The sequence below is a fragment of the Pygocentrus nattereri genome, chromosome 20 (genome assembly GCF_015220715.1).
Source record: "Pygocentrus nattereri isolate fPygNat1 chromosome 20, fPygNat1.pri, whole genome shotgun sequence".
NCBI classification, from domain to species: Eukaryota; Metazoa; Chordata; class Actinopteri; order Characiformes; family Serrasalmidae; genus Pygocentrus; species Pygocentrus nattereri.
The window spans coordinates 10,520,253-10,536,899 of NC_051230.1; the positions used below are offsets into that span (position 1 = coordinate 10,520,253).

At 38.1% G+C, this 16,647-nt stretch overlaps 2 protein-coding genes across 4 annotated transcripts; both read left to right on the forward strand.

Moving 5' to 3' along the window:
* Window positions 1-1,793: 1,793 nt before the first annotated feature.
* On the forward strand, window positions 1,794-4,755 carry LOC108423723 (hibernation-specific plasma protein HP-55-like). Of its 2 annotated transcripts, none has more exons than XM_017691243.2 (5): window positions 1,794-1,901; window positions 2,133-2,740; window positions 2,820-3,087; window positions 4,147-4,294; window positions 4,446-4,755. In XM_017691243.2, the coding sequence occupies exons 2-5, from the start codon at window positions 2,137-2,139 to the stop codon at window positions 4,644-4,646; spliced, it is 1,221 nt and encodes a 406-aa protein (XP_017546732.1). In that variant the 5' UTR covers window positions 1,794-1,901; window positions 2,133-2,136; the 3' UTR covers window positions 4,647-4,755. The 2 variants fall into 2 exon arrangements, with proteins under 2 accessions (XP_017546732.1, XP_017546731.1); XM_017691242.2 differs by having other exon boundaries at window positions 1,800-1,901; window positions 2,054-2,740.
* A 5,074-nt stretch (window positions 4,756-9,829) lies between these two features.
* On the forward strand, window positions 9,830-15,905 carry LOC108423722 (hibernation-specific plasma protein HP-55-like). Of its 2 annotated transcripts, none has more exons than XM_017691240.2 (5): window positions 9,830-10,447; window positions 11,543-12,150; window positions 12,247-12,514; window positions 12,675-12,822; window positions 13,291-15,905. In XM_017691240.2, the coding sequence occupies exons 2-5, from the start codon at window positions 11,547-11,549 to the stop codon at window positions 13,495-13,497; spliced, it is 1,227 nt and encodes a 408-aa protein (XP_017546729.1). In that variant the 5' UTR covers window positions 9,830-10,447; window positions 11,543-11,546; the 3' UTR covers window positions 13,498-15,905. The 2 variants fall into 2 exon arrangements, with proteins under 2 accessions (XP_017546729.1, XP_017546730.1); XM_017691241.2 differs by having other exon boundaries at window positions 10,223-10,447; window positions 11,546-12,150.
* The last annotated feature ends 742 nt before the right edge of the window (window positions 15,906-16,647 follow it).

Consider the following 16,647-nt stretch of genomic DNA (forward strand, 5'->3'; position numbering starts at 1 on the left):
CCGATTCCCTTGGCTGAGAAGCAACCCCACACATGAATGGTTTCAGGATGCTTTACAGTTGGCATGAGACAAGACTGGTGGTAGCGCTCACCTCGTCTTCTCCGAACAACCTGTTTTCCAGATGTCCCAAACAATCTGAAAGGGGATTCATCAGAGAAAATAACTTTACCCCAGTCCTCAGCAGTCTACTCCCTGTACCTTTTGCAGAATATCAGTCTGTCCCTGATGTTTTTTCTGGAGAGAAGTGGCTTCTTTGCTGCCCTCCTTGAGACCAGGCCTTGCTCCAAGAGTCTCCGCCTCACAGTGCGTGCAGATGCACTCACACCTGCCTGCTGCCATTCCTGAGCAAGCTCTGCACTGCTGGTAGCCCGATCCCGTAGCTGAAACACTTTTAAGAGACGGTCCTGGCGCTTGCTGGTCTTTCTTGGGCGCCCTGGAGCCTTTTTGGCAACAATGGAACCTCCTCTCCTTGAAGTTCTTGATGATGTGATAGATTGTTGACTGAGGTGCAATCTTTCTAGCTGCGATACTCTTCCGTTAGGCCATTTTTGTGCAGTGCAATGATGACTGCACGTGTTTCTTTAGAGATAACCATGGTTAACAGAAGAGAAACAATGATGCCAAGCACCAGCCTCCTTTTAAAGTGTCCAGTGGTGTCATTCTTACTTAATCATGACAGATTGATCTCCAGCCCTGTCCTCATCAACACCCACACCTGTATTAATGGAGCAATCACTGAAACGATGTTAGCTGGTCCTTTTAAGGCAGGGCTGCAATGAAGTTGAAATGTGTTTTGGGGGTTAAAGTTCATTTTCTAGGCAAATATTGACTTTGCAATTAATTGCTGTTAAGCTGATCACTCTTTATAACATTCTGGAGTATATGCAAATTGCCATTATAAAAACTGAAGCAGTAGACTTTGTAAAAATTAATATTTGTATCATTCTCAAAACTTTTGGCCATGACTGTACTGTAGCTGCAATAGCTGAAGGCACTTATTAGCAAGGGGGTCCTTGTTTTGGTGCATAAGACCAAAGACAGTGAAACGCATATATTGTCCATATTGTGGGGTCCACACAACGCTTATAGATTTAAACCATAGAAAAAGGTGTTGTAGGATTTAGAATTGAGTTTAGAATACATTGGTTAGTATTAGTATCAGTTCAGTTGATGTATTATCAGCTGTAGATGCTATTATTCTCAAAACATAGATGCCAAATGTTCCAAAAGTTAATCTTATTTGCTAAACGTTTTGTAAATATTGGGAAGGACTGAGGTGTTAAGTCTGACTGTTCTGGGATCTTCAAGGGTAATGTATGTTTCTACACACAGTTATGCATAATGATGGATGCTGATGAAAAGTAATAATTATTGGAAGTCTGGACAGATATGCTGAAGGTCACTCTAAAGCAGTTTTTGAACCTTCCTGTACTACATCATTTGGAGCTTAAGAATTTGTTAACACCTGATTAAACTTCAGATTATCAAGCACTTCATTTATCAAGCATGTGTTTGAGGGGGCCCTGCGATGGACTGGCGACCTGTCCAGGGTGTATCCTGTCTTCTGCCCAATGACTGCTAGGATAGGCTCCAGCTCCCCCCGTGTCCCAGAGGGAGAAGCAGCTTAGAAGGGGTGTGTGTGGGTGTGTGGGTGGGTGGACAGGAAAGAGCAAGAGATGTAGACGAGGACGAGGTAAACTGACGTCTGAACAGTCCTGATGTTTCACCTTCCAGTAACTGTCCACAATATTTGTTTTCCAGTGTCTGTTGGAGATGACGATTAGATAAGATAAAATAAACAGGGTAAAGGTTGGTTACTATGTAAATTTAGCAAAACGCTGAAGTCACTCAAACAACAAAAGTACAAGAGTTTGGAAAAGGTACTTGCAGCTAGTTGACAGGTAGGTTTCTTGAATTTTCATGAATTTGTACTTTTATTAAAATAAATGCAGTAAATCTTAAAGTTAGGAAAATGAGAGAAATTGTAAAGCAGTTGAAAGCGTACAGCGTCTTTGAAGCTAATAACATTTGGACGCTTCATTCTTTCCGTCAGTTTTCAGTGAGACGACTCCATCCATCTGAAACTACTAGAGATCAACTCTCACAAAACATCCTTTTTCTGTTGTCTCTAGAAGAATGGCAAAGGACATCCTCTGCCTGTGGACTTGTCTTTTTTCAGCATTAATTTACACCGGCATACATGGAGCTCTGGAACAGGAGACTGAAAACAACATACAGATGTTTGAGAAGAACAACGATTTCGCTTTCCGTCTGTACAAAAGCATAGTGGCACAGCCGGAGTCCCAGTCCAGGAATGTGTTCTTCTCTCCACTGAGCGTGTCCACGGCGCTGGCTGCCCTTTCTTTAGGAGCAGCTGGTGAGACCCATGAGCAGCTTTTCAGTGGCCTTGGATTCAACAGTTCCATCTTGACCAGTGAGGAGGTGCACCAGGCCTTCCTCAGTCTCCTACAGACCCTCAATCAGAGGACAGGTGTGGATTTGGAGGTTGGCACTGCTCTCTACATCCAGGACACTTTTAAGCCTCATGCTGATTTTCTGGAGAAGATGAAGCGTTTCTACCTTTCAGATGGTTTCTCTGTTGATTTCACCAAAACCGCAGAGACCACTGAGCAGATAAACAAGTACGTCAGTGAAAAGACACGCGGCAAAATTAGCAAGTTTATTGAAGATCTGGATTCCAGAACAATCATGTACCTGCTCAGCTATATATATTTCAAGGGTAAGTTGATGGTTCAGTTGTCCAAATAAAAGTTTGTCTATAATAATGATAAATATGAATATTTTAAAATGTTTTCAAGGTAAATGGATCATCCCATTCAACCCCAGATCTACTCGGCAGAGAGAATTCCATTTGGATGATGAAACTACTGTTCCAGTTCAAATGATGTATAAAAATGATTACTTTGATGCCCATTATGATCAGCAGCTTTCTGCACAAGTCCTTTTTCTGCACTACAATGATTCTTTCTCCATGATGCTGGCTCTCCCAGAGAAGGGTCTCAGTGCTCTGGAGGAGGTTGTGTCACCACAGCACATAGTAAAGTGGCTGGGAAGGATGGAGGAACGGTAATTTGCATTTGAGTCTATTTATCAGTTTTTATTTTCTATATTTGAAATGTTTGACATACATATGACAACTGTATACAAAATGCATTGAAATGTCTTTTCGTTGATTTTCTACGTAAATGTAAGTGAACACATCCTCGGCATGGAACAAGGTTAAATATGGCATTTTTAACAAATGGCTGCACAATTTATTTGCTGACTATAAAATTTTGGACAAAAATAAAATATAAACTATGTAGTGTGCCATAACGTTTGCATAGGCTACTTTTTAAGTGTTATGTTTTCCTCAGGTACTAAATTCAGCAAATAAACAGTAATTATTCATCAAAATGTACAGAAGTACATTTACAGTTTTCCCTTTCGGGGATGTGATAAAAAATAAACAAAATGTCATTTGAATATCGGTGCCCAAACTTTTGCATACGTCTAAATGCAGCAAGTGATTAGTGGAACTGACTTTTGTTACAGACCATTATAAGGCAAAATAGGCCAAATGTAAAAGAGTGGTTGTCCAGAGTTCTATGATTCTCAATAGGGAGTGAGAGTTCTTTTCTGCCTTTGAAAGCCTGTAGTTGATCTCTTCAACATGAAAGACCTGACTGCAAAAGCATTGACAGAAACCTGCAATCTGCTCCTCATTGAATATCAGATTCCATTTTACAAAGTTCTGCATAGACCCTGGCTGCCAAAGTGAGACTGCAGGCCTGTGAGGAGGATTTTTGGCCCACCCAAAAGTTACCCTCACCCCTTCATGCAATGACAGAACCAACAAATGTTATGTTCAATTAACTTTATTCCATTTTTATTGTTTTTACATTGCATTCTTGAAATATTGTAGTGACAAAATATTGTCTGTTATTCGAAACACAAATTTAAAATGTTTTGTATTTGAGGACTACCTTCCTTCTTTATTTGTGTATTGTTTCATCATCTTACCACTTGGCCCACTAGACATTACACTTTGGCCCTCGAAGGCAAAAAGTTTGTTTCACTGAAAACCTCATCTTTATGAAGCTTCATGGGGCACACATTTAGAAACAAACATTTCTCTGTCTGCAGAGAGTACGAGATCTACATCCCTAAACTCTCCCTAAAAACCTCATATTCCCTGAAAGAAACTCTGGCTGGAATGGGAATGGCGGATATGTTTACAGTGAAAGCTAACTTGACTGGGATTTCTTCTGGTAAAAAACTAGTCGTTTCTGAGGTAAGAAACAAATTTTCCATTGCAGATCACCCTGGGGTTTCATGCAGCTAGTGACTTGCTTGATTAGAAAAGCACTGTTTTACAGTTATTTTAAAGTTCTATCATTAACTCCGATATTCAGATCAATTTAGAAATCTTTTTTCTTCCTCAGGTTGTGCATCAAGCCAGTCTGGATGTGGATGAAACTGGGGCCACTGCAACCGCTGTGACAGGAGTAGAATTTATGTTTGCGTCAGTGTCTGCTACTCCAGTTATTAAGTTTAATCGCCCATTTATGATCTTTGTAATTGACCGGGAAAGAAAGACTGTCCTCTTTATGGGGAAGATAGTCAATCCAGAAAATAAGATGTGAGCTGACATTGGAAAGTTTTGTCTCTTTGTTTATTGGATTAACATTTTCTAAAATAGCAAGAAACCAAAAATATAAAAAATAATAAAAACGATAAGACTCTTTCTCTCTGCACCTTGTACATGACTTTTTCATGACAGTATCTCACAATGTTTTGTTATAAGTCGAAGGTAAAATGAATAAGTACATGTTTCAGTCTTGCCAGCTGTTCTGTAGCAGCTCCTTGAGATGGAGGGATCCCTTTGAGTTACAACCAAATCATCTTAAAATTATAGCAGTGGGAGTTTTGACTCACCTTTTCATATCTTCCACTACTCAAATGTCCAGCCTCTGCATTTTGAATGGTAAGTCTTTTGCACCCTTAGCAATGGCTTATTTGTAGATGTTTTTCCATCAGATCTGATTTTCTTTTCTGAATGGTTAGATGAGTGCACTTGATTGATTGTTATTTGTACAAGTAGTTGTGTATTGTATTTTCTCTTTGCTTGAAACTTTTTTCCAGTTATTAGTATAACCTGGAGTTTCTGCAGTTTGGTAAAGGCTGTGATAGTCATTAACCACGCTGCCTGACTCTGTCTCCGCACTCTCATACAGCCCCATCATCCAGACTACTGGAGGACAGTGTGGCGACTCCCTGTGAGTTCTGTGACGGGGCCCTTGAGGAGAACATTGAAATTCGTCATCAGGTACTACAGTAGTGTGCATTTTGTTTAATGTAGGAATCGTGTACATTTTTATGGGCCAGTAATGACACCTTCAGTTATTACGATGCACATCTAAATTCTCATTGATATTAAACTCTCCCATTACATCTAAACCTGTCCGGCCGGACACTGAAGGACGACTGACTGTCGGTCTCTCCTGCTACCACCTTCAGACCAGTTCCCACGCCCCAGCTACCGCCACCTGCCTTGGACTAGCTGCCCACCCTACATTGAGGTTTTCATGGACTCCTAGCTATTACTACTACTAATACTGCTATTAATATTAGTAGTATAATCACTTTGTAGGTAGTTTGACCAGAGGAGGATGGGTCCCCCCTTGTGAGCCTTGGTTCCTCCCAAGATTTGTTCCTCAGCTCTGAGGGAGTTTTTCCTTGCCACTGGCGCCCCTGTCTTGCTCACCTGGGGGGTTTTACATTCATGTTAAAACTTTGTCTTTACTGGAATTCTGTGAAGCTGCTTTGTGACGACATCAATTGTAAAAAGCACTTAGACTTGACTTAGATAAGGCGAGGTTCCCACTTTGCCAAAAATGCATCATCAAAAAAATCCAGCACTTTAAAAATATAATTTTCTAGTGAGCGAGTGCAATTAATTTTGGTATTTCACCCCTTACTATGCACATCATCATCAAAAGATTCAGGAGATGCAGATAGATCTCTATGCACAAAGGGCAAGGCTTAAAACCACAACTGAATGCTTGTGATTTCAACCCTTTCAGATGGCACTGCATTAAAAAACCAGCATGGGCTCATGAATACTTTGGCAAAGCATTAAAAAATAAACACTGTTAAGTTGTGCTTCCAAAAATGCACGTAATCCTACTTGCTATGCACAGCAGAAGCCATAAGTCAACAACATCCAGAAATGCTGCTGCTCATTTGAATAGGACTGATGCACAGTGGAAATCTGTGTTGTGTTCTGATGAGTGAACCTTTTAGAGAGAGAAGCAATGGACCATCTAAATTGTTAGTATTGTAAAGTTTAAAAGCCAGGGTCTATGGCATGAGGGGGTATTAGGGGGTAACTGGCACAACTGGAATCGTCATTACTGCTGAACACGTTTTGGAGCAGCAAATGCTGCTTATTAGATGACGTCTTTTTCAGGGAGGTCCATGCTTATTTCATTATGACAACACCAAGCCATATTTTGCACATTTACAACAGCATGGCTGCTTAATCAGAGGGTACAGGTGGTAGACTGGTTTGTCTGCAGTCCAGACCTGTCGCCCACTGAAACCGGGTGGCGCATTACTAAGCATAAAATTTGACAACGAAGACCCTGTACAGTTGCATAGCTGGAAATCATAGAACAGAAGAACTGCAAAACATTCTGCTTTCAAAACTGGATAAAATCATGTCACAAATAAGTATAAAGTGCTGTTAGAAATAAAAAGATGACGTAACACAGTGGTAAACATGTTGCCATCACACATTTTTTGTAAAGTGTTGCAAAAAGTTAATAAGGTAAAACATACAATATTTAGTTTTTGTAGCATTTTCAAATGATCATGCAGGATTTACTATTAATTGAGGTTTTTTTTTTTTGGCATTTCACAATGTCCCAATTAAACTAGTAGTCTTGATGATTGAATATTGTGAGCATGTCATAGTAGATATAGAGAACTATACTGAAAAAATGTTACTTTGAATTTATTTATTCCATGAATTAAATATGTAACAATGTAATAACTGTAGGAAAGACTTGTTGACCATGTTGTAATGTATTTCCTTCCTGTAGAACAGATGTACACATTTAAGTACATTTGAAATAGTGTATAAAGAAAAAGGCAGATGTTCCGTGTTTTCAAAGCACTGAAACAACAATGTGTTAATATGTTACATCTGGCTGTTTACTGTATTTTTGACATGAAGGTCAGTATCTGTAGATTTAAGGGCCCATGCAGAAAGACAAATATTCACTGATATATACAGCTGCCAGGCTAGATTTAAAAAAAAAGGATAAAACAAAAGTATATCCTAATTTTCTGATCTGTTGCATATTTAACAAGTTGCAGGGGGTGCCTTGTTCACTCTGGAGGTTCAGCAAACAACATTACAGTAATCAGTTTTGATTGTTACAGATGCATTTCCACATTGCCATAGGAGGAAAAAGGCCGGACTTTAGCAATACTTACTTCGGGATGGATACTGCCACAGGAAGAATTTACAATCATCAGATTTTGTACTTGTGTAGGATGGAAAATTCCCTCTGATAAGCCAATTGTGTTTTAACAGAATGATCCCTTTAACGATGAGAGTAAACTTGAACAAGTTCACACAAACAAACAAATTATTCTTTGACTGATCAAACTTAGCAGATGTTGCTCAGCAGAAAATATAAGATTTGCTCAAAGTTCAGGAACAATGAATGAATAGATCAAATGGTGAGGACTAAACTTAGTTTAGCAAACTACTCCCTCAACAAAGCTGTAAGAGTTTGGTGATATAGATATCAAGATAGCAAGTTTACAAGTGAGTTTCTTGGATTGCACTTGCAGCTTTAACAGACAAAATGACAATGTTTTGTATTTTTTTTCCCTCTGTAGAAAAATGGCAAGGAGCATCCTTTGGTTGTGGTGATTGTAACAGCTACTAAAAGGAGTCTCTTTAAGATGGGGCCGAGTAATGCATGTAGGTGCATAACTGCTGTGCAGTAGAGATGGGCTGAGACCACTGGACCATACTCTTATTTCTGTGAGTAACATTGTAACAGGGCTTTGGGACTGTTTTTTGATTGTGTGTGATTTTCTTTGGTGCATCAAAATCGCATCAGTCCTGCATAATGTCACTGTAACAAATCCTGATTTACCACAGTAAAGTTCTAAAGATTTCTGTCATAACCAAAATGTCTCCCTTTGTCCTTTTCTAGTGCAGTTCTGATGGTTAAACAGCAGAAAGTATTGGTTCATTAAGGGATTGTGATAGATTTTTCATAAATGATTCACTAACAATGACTCATGGCTCCTCAATCAATTTCTCAATAAAAGTCCTTGTTGGTGTGACTAGGCTTTTTACACATAACCTTTTTTACTGTCTCCTACATACTGCGCAGTTACACACATGCCTGAGCTCGCTATGTGCCATGCCAGATGTCCGCTTGAGTGGTGTAAAGCACGACCACTGGCCACTGGAGCAGTGGGAACATGTTCTCTGGTGTAATGAATCATGTTTCACTACCTGGCAATATGATGAGTGAGTATGGGTCTGGAGGAAGCCAGGAGAATGCTGGCTACCAAAACAAATTGCTCCATCAGTAAATGTCAGATAAATGGTCTGGAGATATTTTTCAGAGTTTGGGTTCGGCCCTTTAGTTCCAGTGAAGGGTAATGTTAATGCTGCAGATACAAAGATGTTCTAGCCAATTCAATGCTTCCGACTTTGTGGCAGCAGTTTGGGGAAGGCCTTTTCCTGTTCCAGCAGGACTGAGCCCCTGGTTTGGAACATGGTTTGGTCTGGAGGAGATATAGAATTGCTCACTCCCCACTCAGGAGTGAGCAACTCTATATTTATGGCCATGGATGTCTAAACATGTGTGATGTTCAGGTGTCCATGTACTTTTGGCTATGTAGTGTTAGTAATATATGTAAATATATATGTAAACATGAATAATAATAAAAATCGGAGTTTTTTGACAGAACAACGTAAGACTAAATCATGTCTATCAGACTTGGTCAGGTATCATTGTGATCATGAACTTTTTTCCATCAAGCAATTATAGGAGGAGGGCAGAAATATTTGTGAAAGATCTTTTCCCTCCTGATAGCCCTGGATATGGAGAGAGAAACAGTCAGTGCACACAAAGAATACAGGGAATACAGTGTCCAAAGGACACTTCTCAAATCACGGAGAAACATAGTTTGAGGAATTTTGTGTGCTGCGAGGAAAGGGTGTGAGTATGCAGTCAATTCTTAAAATGGACACTTTCTATTGAACTACTGTCCTTTATTGTGCTACTGTTACCATCTTCATTATTTACCCTTGGTCAAATGACATTTTGTTGCTCTTTCTAGGTGAAAATAAGCACACATCCTTGATAAGTTACAAACCTTGGCTCCTGTTTATACTGTATTTTTTCCAGTATGTGAAATTTATCAAATTAACAATGAAGGCCACCCCAAATCCGGTGCACAACGTCATGTAGTTGATCTCTTCCATAAAATCCCAGCAGGGAGACTCGATAAATGTCAAGTTTAACAACAGTTTTTCATTTTTAAGATTAAGAGACCCTTCTTAGTTCCACAACAGGGAAATTTCACCTCCGCATTTAAGCCATCCATGAAGTGAAACACCACATACACTCTAGTGAGTGCACACACACACACACACACACACAGATACACAAGGGGGCAGTGTGCACACTTGCCTGGAGCGGTGGGCAGCCCAATCTGCAGCGCCCGGAGAGCAGTTGGGGGTTAGGCGTCTTGCTCAAGGACGCCTCAGTCATGTGTTGTCGGCTCTGGGGATCTAACCTCCAGCCCATGACTGCCCCTTTTTGATTGATGTGATGCAATGTGGTGCATGCAGTGTGCTCTTAATTGTGCATTAAATTTGTGCAGAAGTGTGTTCTCTGTAATGTGCCTGTTTTAATCAAAGCACAACAGAAGAGTTTTAGATGTAGATAAGGGGGAGTGGAACGGGTTGGATAGTTCAGACTCTATCTGCACGAAAGCCCCAGGAGTCATGGGAGACCATGACTTTGAGCTGCATGAGGGGTAATAAACTCTAGTAAACTCTATTTTAAGATTATTTAAAGAAGAAAACACAGACCCCCACTTCCCAACCCTTAACAATAAGTGTAAGAGTTGTCTAGGATAATGCGGAAAATACTCATCTAAACGATTCTGTTTATTTCAGCATTGAAGTTATCAGTATGTAGGGGCAACTCATCGGCATGCACCCTCATATCCACAGCGTTTGACCAGTGTGTGGCTGTTAATGATTACAATGAATTTAGACCCAAGACACAGAAAGTAAACAGTGTAAAGGTTGGTTACTGTGCAAATTTAACACAGTACAGCACTTACTTATCATCTACAGAGGTGCATGTGTTTGGGTAAGGCGGCTGCAGCTACTTGACGGGTGAGTTTCTTGAATTTTTTCACAATTTTATTCAACTAGAAGACATTTAAAAAGTCTTACGTTGATTTGCACCTTAAGGCATATGTACATTTGACGACTCCCACAAAAATACGTCCAAACATATCTGCTGCCTACAAAGGACTGCATTGTTCAAGTAACCGAATAAATGTGTCTTGTGAAGTTTTGCACGTTTGCTTTCATAAATTTGTAATTTGTTTTCTGCCAAAGGGTGAAAAATAGAGAGCATTGTCAATGAAAATACACAAATTTAGCACCGGTAGGGTTAAACAGTTTTTAGTATGGCAATTGTATGTGTAAGTTGCTGCAGTGGAAAGGCAGATGCTAATCTGAATGCAGCATGGATGTCATTGTATTTTTAGTGTTTGGTCTAGTATGCTATGCCTTTTAATGATCAAAAGATTAAAATGATCATTGTGTATGCAATATATACAAAATGCGTATCACTGTTGTTGGAAGAAAACCTCATATCTCCTATATATATATATATATATATATATATATACAGGAGAAGGAAAAAACCTACTTTACTTTTAATGTAAGCCAATGGAACCAGACGTTTTTCCAAGTAATTTTGGGTTGTTTCTTTAAGTCCATTCCTTATGAAATATACACACAGTGTAAAGGCCAATGGGTATTTTTAAATTATGTAAAAAAAACGGAAAAAAAAACCCAAAATGGAGAAACAAGCTTTTCTTCCAACAGCAGCGATATGTATGCATCCATATTGCTTCACTCTACACCCAGTTGCTTATTGATGAAATGTCATCATTAAGAAAAAGCCAATGAGCAGTCAGGATTTTTGCAAATGGATTTAATAGAAAGTCAGGCTTGACTTATGAAAACAATTAAATAAAAGTGTAACATGGATGGAAATGGAGGAATCTTCTAAAAATATTAGGCAGAAGCATTATACGGCTTTTAAAAAGTGTATACACACACACACACACACACACACACACACACATATACATATTTATATATATACATATATATATATATATATATATATATATATATATATATATATATATATATATATAAAATAACAGCTGAATGTGTCATTTTTGTCTCTAGAAGAATGGCAAAGAACATCCTCTGCCTGTGGACTTGTCTTTTTTCAGCATTATTTTACACCGGCATACATGGAGCTCTGGAACAGGAGACTGAAAACAACATACAGATGTTTGAGAAGAACAACGATTTCGCTTTCCGTCTGTACAAAAGCATAGTGGCACAGCCGGAGTCCCAGTCCAGGAATGTGTTCTTCTCTCCACTGAGCGTGTCCACGGCGCTGGCTGCCCTTTCTTTAGGAGCAGCTGGTGAGACCCATGAGCAGCTTCTCAGTGGCCTTGGATTCAACAGTTCCATCTTGACCAGTGAGGAGGTGCACCAGGCCTTCCTCAGTCTCCTACAGACCCTCAATCAGAGGACAGGTGTGGATCTGGAGGTTGGCACTGCTCTCTACGTCCAGGACACTTTTAAGCCTCATGCTGATTTTCTGGAGAAGATGAAGCGTTTCTACCTTTCAGATGGTTTCTCTGTTGATTTCACCAAAACCGCAGAGACCACTGAGCAGATAAACAAGTACGTCAGTGAAAAGACACGCGGCAAAATTAGCAAGTTTATTGAAGATCTGGATTCCAGAACAATCATGTACCTGCTCAGCTATATATATTTCAAGGGTAAGTGTGTCTGATTTCACTCTCACATTTATGGTTGTATCATGTTGATGACTATGCCCTTCATAACAATGAATATTTACATTTTTTAAACTACAGGTAAATGGATCATCCCGTTCGACCCCAAATCTACTCAACAGAGGGACTTCCATTTGGATGATGAAACTACTGTTCCAGTTCAAATGATGTATAATAAAGATTACTTTGATGCCCATTATGATCAGCAGCTTTCTGCACAAGTCCTTATTCTCCACTACAATGATTCTTTGTCCATGATGCTGGCTCTCCCAGAGAAGGGTCTCAGTGCTCTGGAGGAGACTATATCTACACAACACATAGTAAAGTGGCTGAGATGGGCGATGAAACGGTAATTTTCATTTGAAGGGAATTTGAGATTTGTACGCATTGCAAAAAATTCCTGAAATTGATTACATTTGTGCTGATGTCATTTATAAATAATTGTGCTGAACAATCGTTCATCAACAATCATTGATGGCTGAATACTATACATTTTTCTTAATCTGCAGAAAGTTTGAGATATATGTACCCAAGCTGTCCCTAAAAACATCATATTCCTTGAAAAATATTCTGACGGGAATGGGAATGGCAGACATGTTTACAAACAAAGCTAACTTCACTGGGATTTCTTCTGAGGAAAATCTCTTCGTGTCTGAGGTAAGGGAACAAATCAGGATTACAGGTAATGCTACTTCATTTTATCCCTTTTCATAAATTTCATGTTTTCCTTTCTCGTTTAAACCTCATTTCAGCTGTTTACTGTTTTTTTCTTATATTCTGGGTAAAATTACTTCGAGACCTTTATAGATAAATATCAGTTTTGTAGCTAGAATGAAAAGTGTTTTATAAACAAAGACAGCAGGACGTTTAAGGTTAAGGTTCACTGCGTAGCAGATCCTTCTAAACCTTGCTGACAGTACTGGAGTTATGAAACAGCAGAGTATTTGCTTGGGTGCTGTCAGTTGCTTGGTTAGTTGTCTGGTTTGCTCAGTGGACTATTATCCTCAGGGTTGGGGGATAGAGGCCTATGTTGGTTGTGAAATATAACTGCTTTATTGTGAATTTTCCTGTCATGGGACTAATAAAGGATTATCTCAACTAACCGACAATGTATTTTGTCCTCAGGCTGACCATCAAGCTAGTCTGGATGTGGATGAAACTGGGGCCACTGCAACTGCGGTGACTGGAGTAGGCTTTATGCCCATGTCATGGGTTCATACGCCAGTTCTAGTCTTCGATCGCCCATTTATGATCTTTATTGTTGACCGGGAAACTAAAAACGTCCTCTTTATGGGGAAAATTTTCAACCCAGCAAAAAAAGATGCAAACTGATTAGGAAAGTTTTGTCTTTTTGTTTATTGATTTGACATTTTCTGTCTATTGTAATCAGTAATGCGTATTAAACTATACAATTTCTCTCTGTACCTTTAACATGACTTTCATATAGCGTTACAGTACTTCACTGATGTTTGATATTAGTGTATCTTAATTGTTACTTCTTATTTCTGATTAAAGTTGAGACTGTCCTGGAATTTCTAGATATGGAGGACCTTCTGGGTGTTTTTATTGCTTTGATTTGTCTGTCCAGGTCATCCTGAGCAGTAGAACTGAGGTCACCGAATCTGTCATTCAGCAAAACAACCCTGACCATGACCACCACCTCACCATCACACAAAGCACAGCAGTTAAACTTCAATTTTTGACGCATTGCTCTGTCTTTCACACCACAACTGTCCAGTTTTTGGTCATGTGAGTCCTTTTGTCTTATTCTCCACCCTTGACCAATATACTTCCATTAAGGCCTTCATATCTCTGAACAGTTGACATGAAATGTGCTTCTAGTAACATTTAGGAGTACCTGGGCAGGAAACTCCCAGTTTTCCTGACTCAGATGTCCTCCATTAGTTCTGAGCGTTCGCCTGAAGCTGCCAATACTTTCAGCTTTCTTGACTGGTTCTTTATTTAATGTGGCCCAAAAAACAAACAAACAAACAAACAAACAAAGCACTTGTGATTTGTCATAAGGCTGACCTCAATGACTTAAAGTGATTGGAGGCTGCATTTTTGTTTTGCTTATGTAAGCATATTTGTCCAGATATTTGCTTTATGCTCCCTTACATCCAGGACCACTTTCACACTCTTACGCACACTTAAGACTTTTTTGATTGATTCAGGCTAAATAAAATGAATGACCATTAAAATTGACATGATTTCTATTGTAAATATCAAATACAGCTGAAACAGTGGTGTTAATTAGCTATTATTTTATGCCTAAAATGTTCAGTGGGACCCCTGATCATTGAAGAACAGTGTAAGTTTGAAAATATGCACATGTGGTGCATTGTGTAAAATATATTACATACTGTCCTTGGAAAAAAAAAAAAAAAAACCTTTATTGATCCAGCAAAACCATCAGTACCAAACCTCATCAGCAAATGTCTGTGCACTGTCTATAGGAGAACTGATCGCCCAAATTTAGCATTAAATTCACTGTGAATTTTAGCACCAAAATGGCCAAAACATCTAAGACTACAGTTACTGATGTTTGCATTTTTAGACCCTTTTTCTGGTTTGTTTTCATGAACCCACAGTTAAATGTGTAGGAAAATGTCATCTTGGGGGTACTATATCAAATTTATTGCACATTCGTCTTGGCAATGGACTTTCATTGGTACAGCTAAATAGTCAGTGTCTTTATTATAGGCTTCTCTTTCTGAAAATACAGCTTTAAGGTTAGTAAAATACCTAGAAAGTGTCACTGTGTGGTCTATATAAGCACTTATCATGTACATAAAGTATAAAAATTACCTTTAATTTTTGGACCAAAATGCATAAGACTATAGTCTTACTGTTATGTGTATTTTTTTATTCATTTCTTTCATGAAAAAAATCTGTTAAATCTGTTTAAAAATGTGTCCACATGGTGGATTATGTCAAAAACGTTGCAGTTTTTACATGGAGACAAATCTTTATTGGTCCAGTAAAACTATCCATACCTAAACCATCATTGCTTTAAAATGAATGGAAAAGGTTCTGTAGGAGTATTTAGCATTATAATAAAGACCAAAATGATCAAAGTAGCTAAGACTATAGTCTTACATACCAGCACATTTTTGGACTGTTCCTAAATTCCCTTCATTTTCATGGAAAATGTCTCCACATGGTGGATTATATCAAATATGCTGCAGATTTTTCTTGAAAATGCATTAAAGTTGTTACAGCAAAATCAGTTCGCAAAACCTGGTGAATCTTTCTGTAAATATTCTTTTATTTTCATTAAAATCACTAGAAAGTGTCACAGTGTGGTCTATATAAGTACTTACCACACAAATACCTCCAAAAAATCACAATGCATTTTTGGACCAACAAGGTTAAAATACATAAGACTACAGCTTTACTGTTGTGTGTAATTTTAATGTTTTTTTCATAAAGTATAAAAATTGCCTGAATTTTTGGACCAAAATGACCAAAATACATAAGAAAATGTATTTGTACTGTTTGTAGAAACATTTACCACTTAAAATTCCCTTAATTTTCATTATAGCACCACAATTCCTTCATTTTTGATCACTGACTCCCTTGATGCATCAAGAGCATCAGTACTTGACTGGTATATGAACTATAGGTTCATCTTTCTAAACATAGTTTTATTGTCATCAAACAGTTTTATTGTCATCAAAATTATTGACTGCATTTTTTTTGCATGAGTGTCGGAGGATTAAAAACACTATTCCATTTTAGGTTTCAAAAGTCTGGGTTTGTTCGTTTTTTACACAATAACCTGTTAAGAATTCACAATACTCTTGTAATTTACGGCAAAAAGTCATCTAAAAGTTACTGTTAATTAAATCAATACAAAAAATTCAGCCAAAGTAGAAATGAATGTTGCAGAAAGTTCATTCCTGTTTTTTGGCCAGAAGATGGCAGTGATGTCACATTCTTACATTGTCCAATAAAATCATTCTTGGGTATAAAAAACAAAAATGTTAGAGAGAATTCATTTTTAATGTTTTTAATTTTAGAAAAAGACAGTGACAAACATTTAATATGAGATTTTAGAAAGCTACAGCAACATCACACAGAGCTTTTAACACATCTGTTTGCCTTATTGTATAAAATAAAGTATAACATATCCAAACCATTTGAATGACTGGAGATATTTATTTCTTTCTTTCCAAAATATTCTATTCTTCACATGCATATTAAACATTACACTTATTCGTTGAAAATAGGTATATTTTAGTATATGTCAGACCAAAATGTACAGTGCTGGCTCATGTAGATGATGGTTTTCCCTGACTCTATAATATATATATCTATATATATATCTATATATATATCTATATATATATATATATATATATATATATATATTTCCCATCCTGTTGCCCTTCATGTTATGACTACATTGAAAATCACTTTGAGAACACTAGCAAGAAAACTGAGTGATGACCTGTTTAAACGTTTCCTTTCTTTATTCTG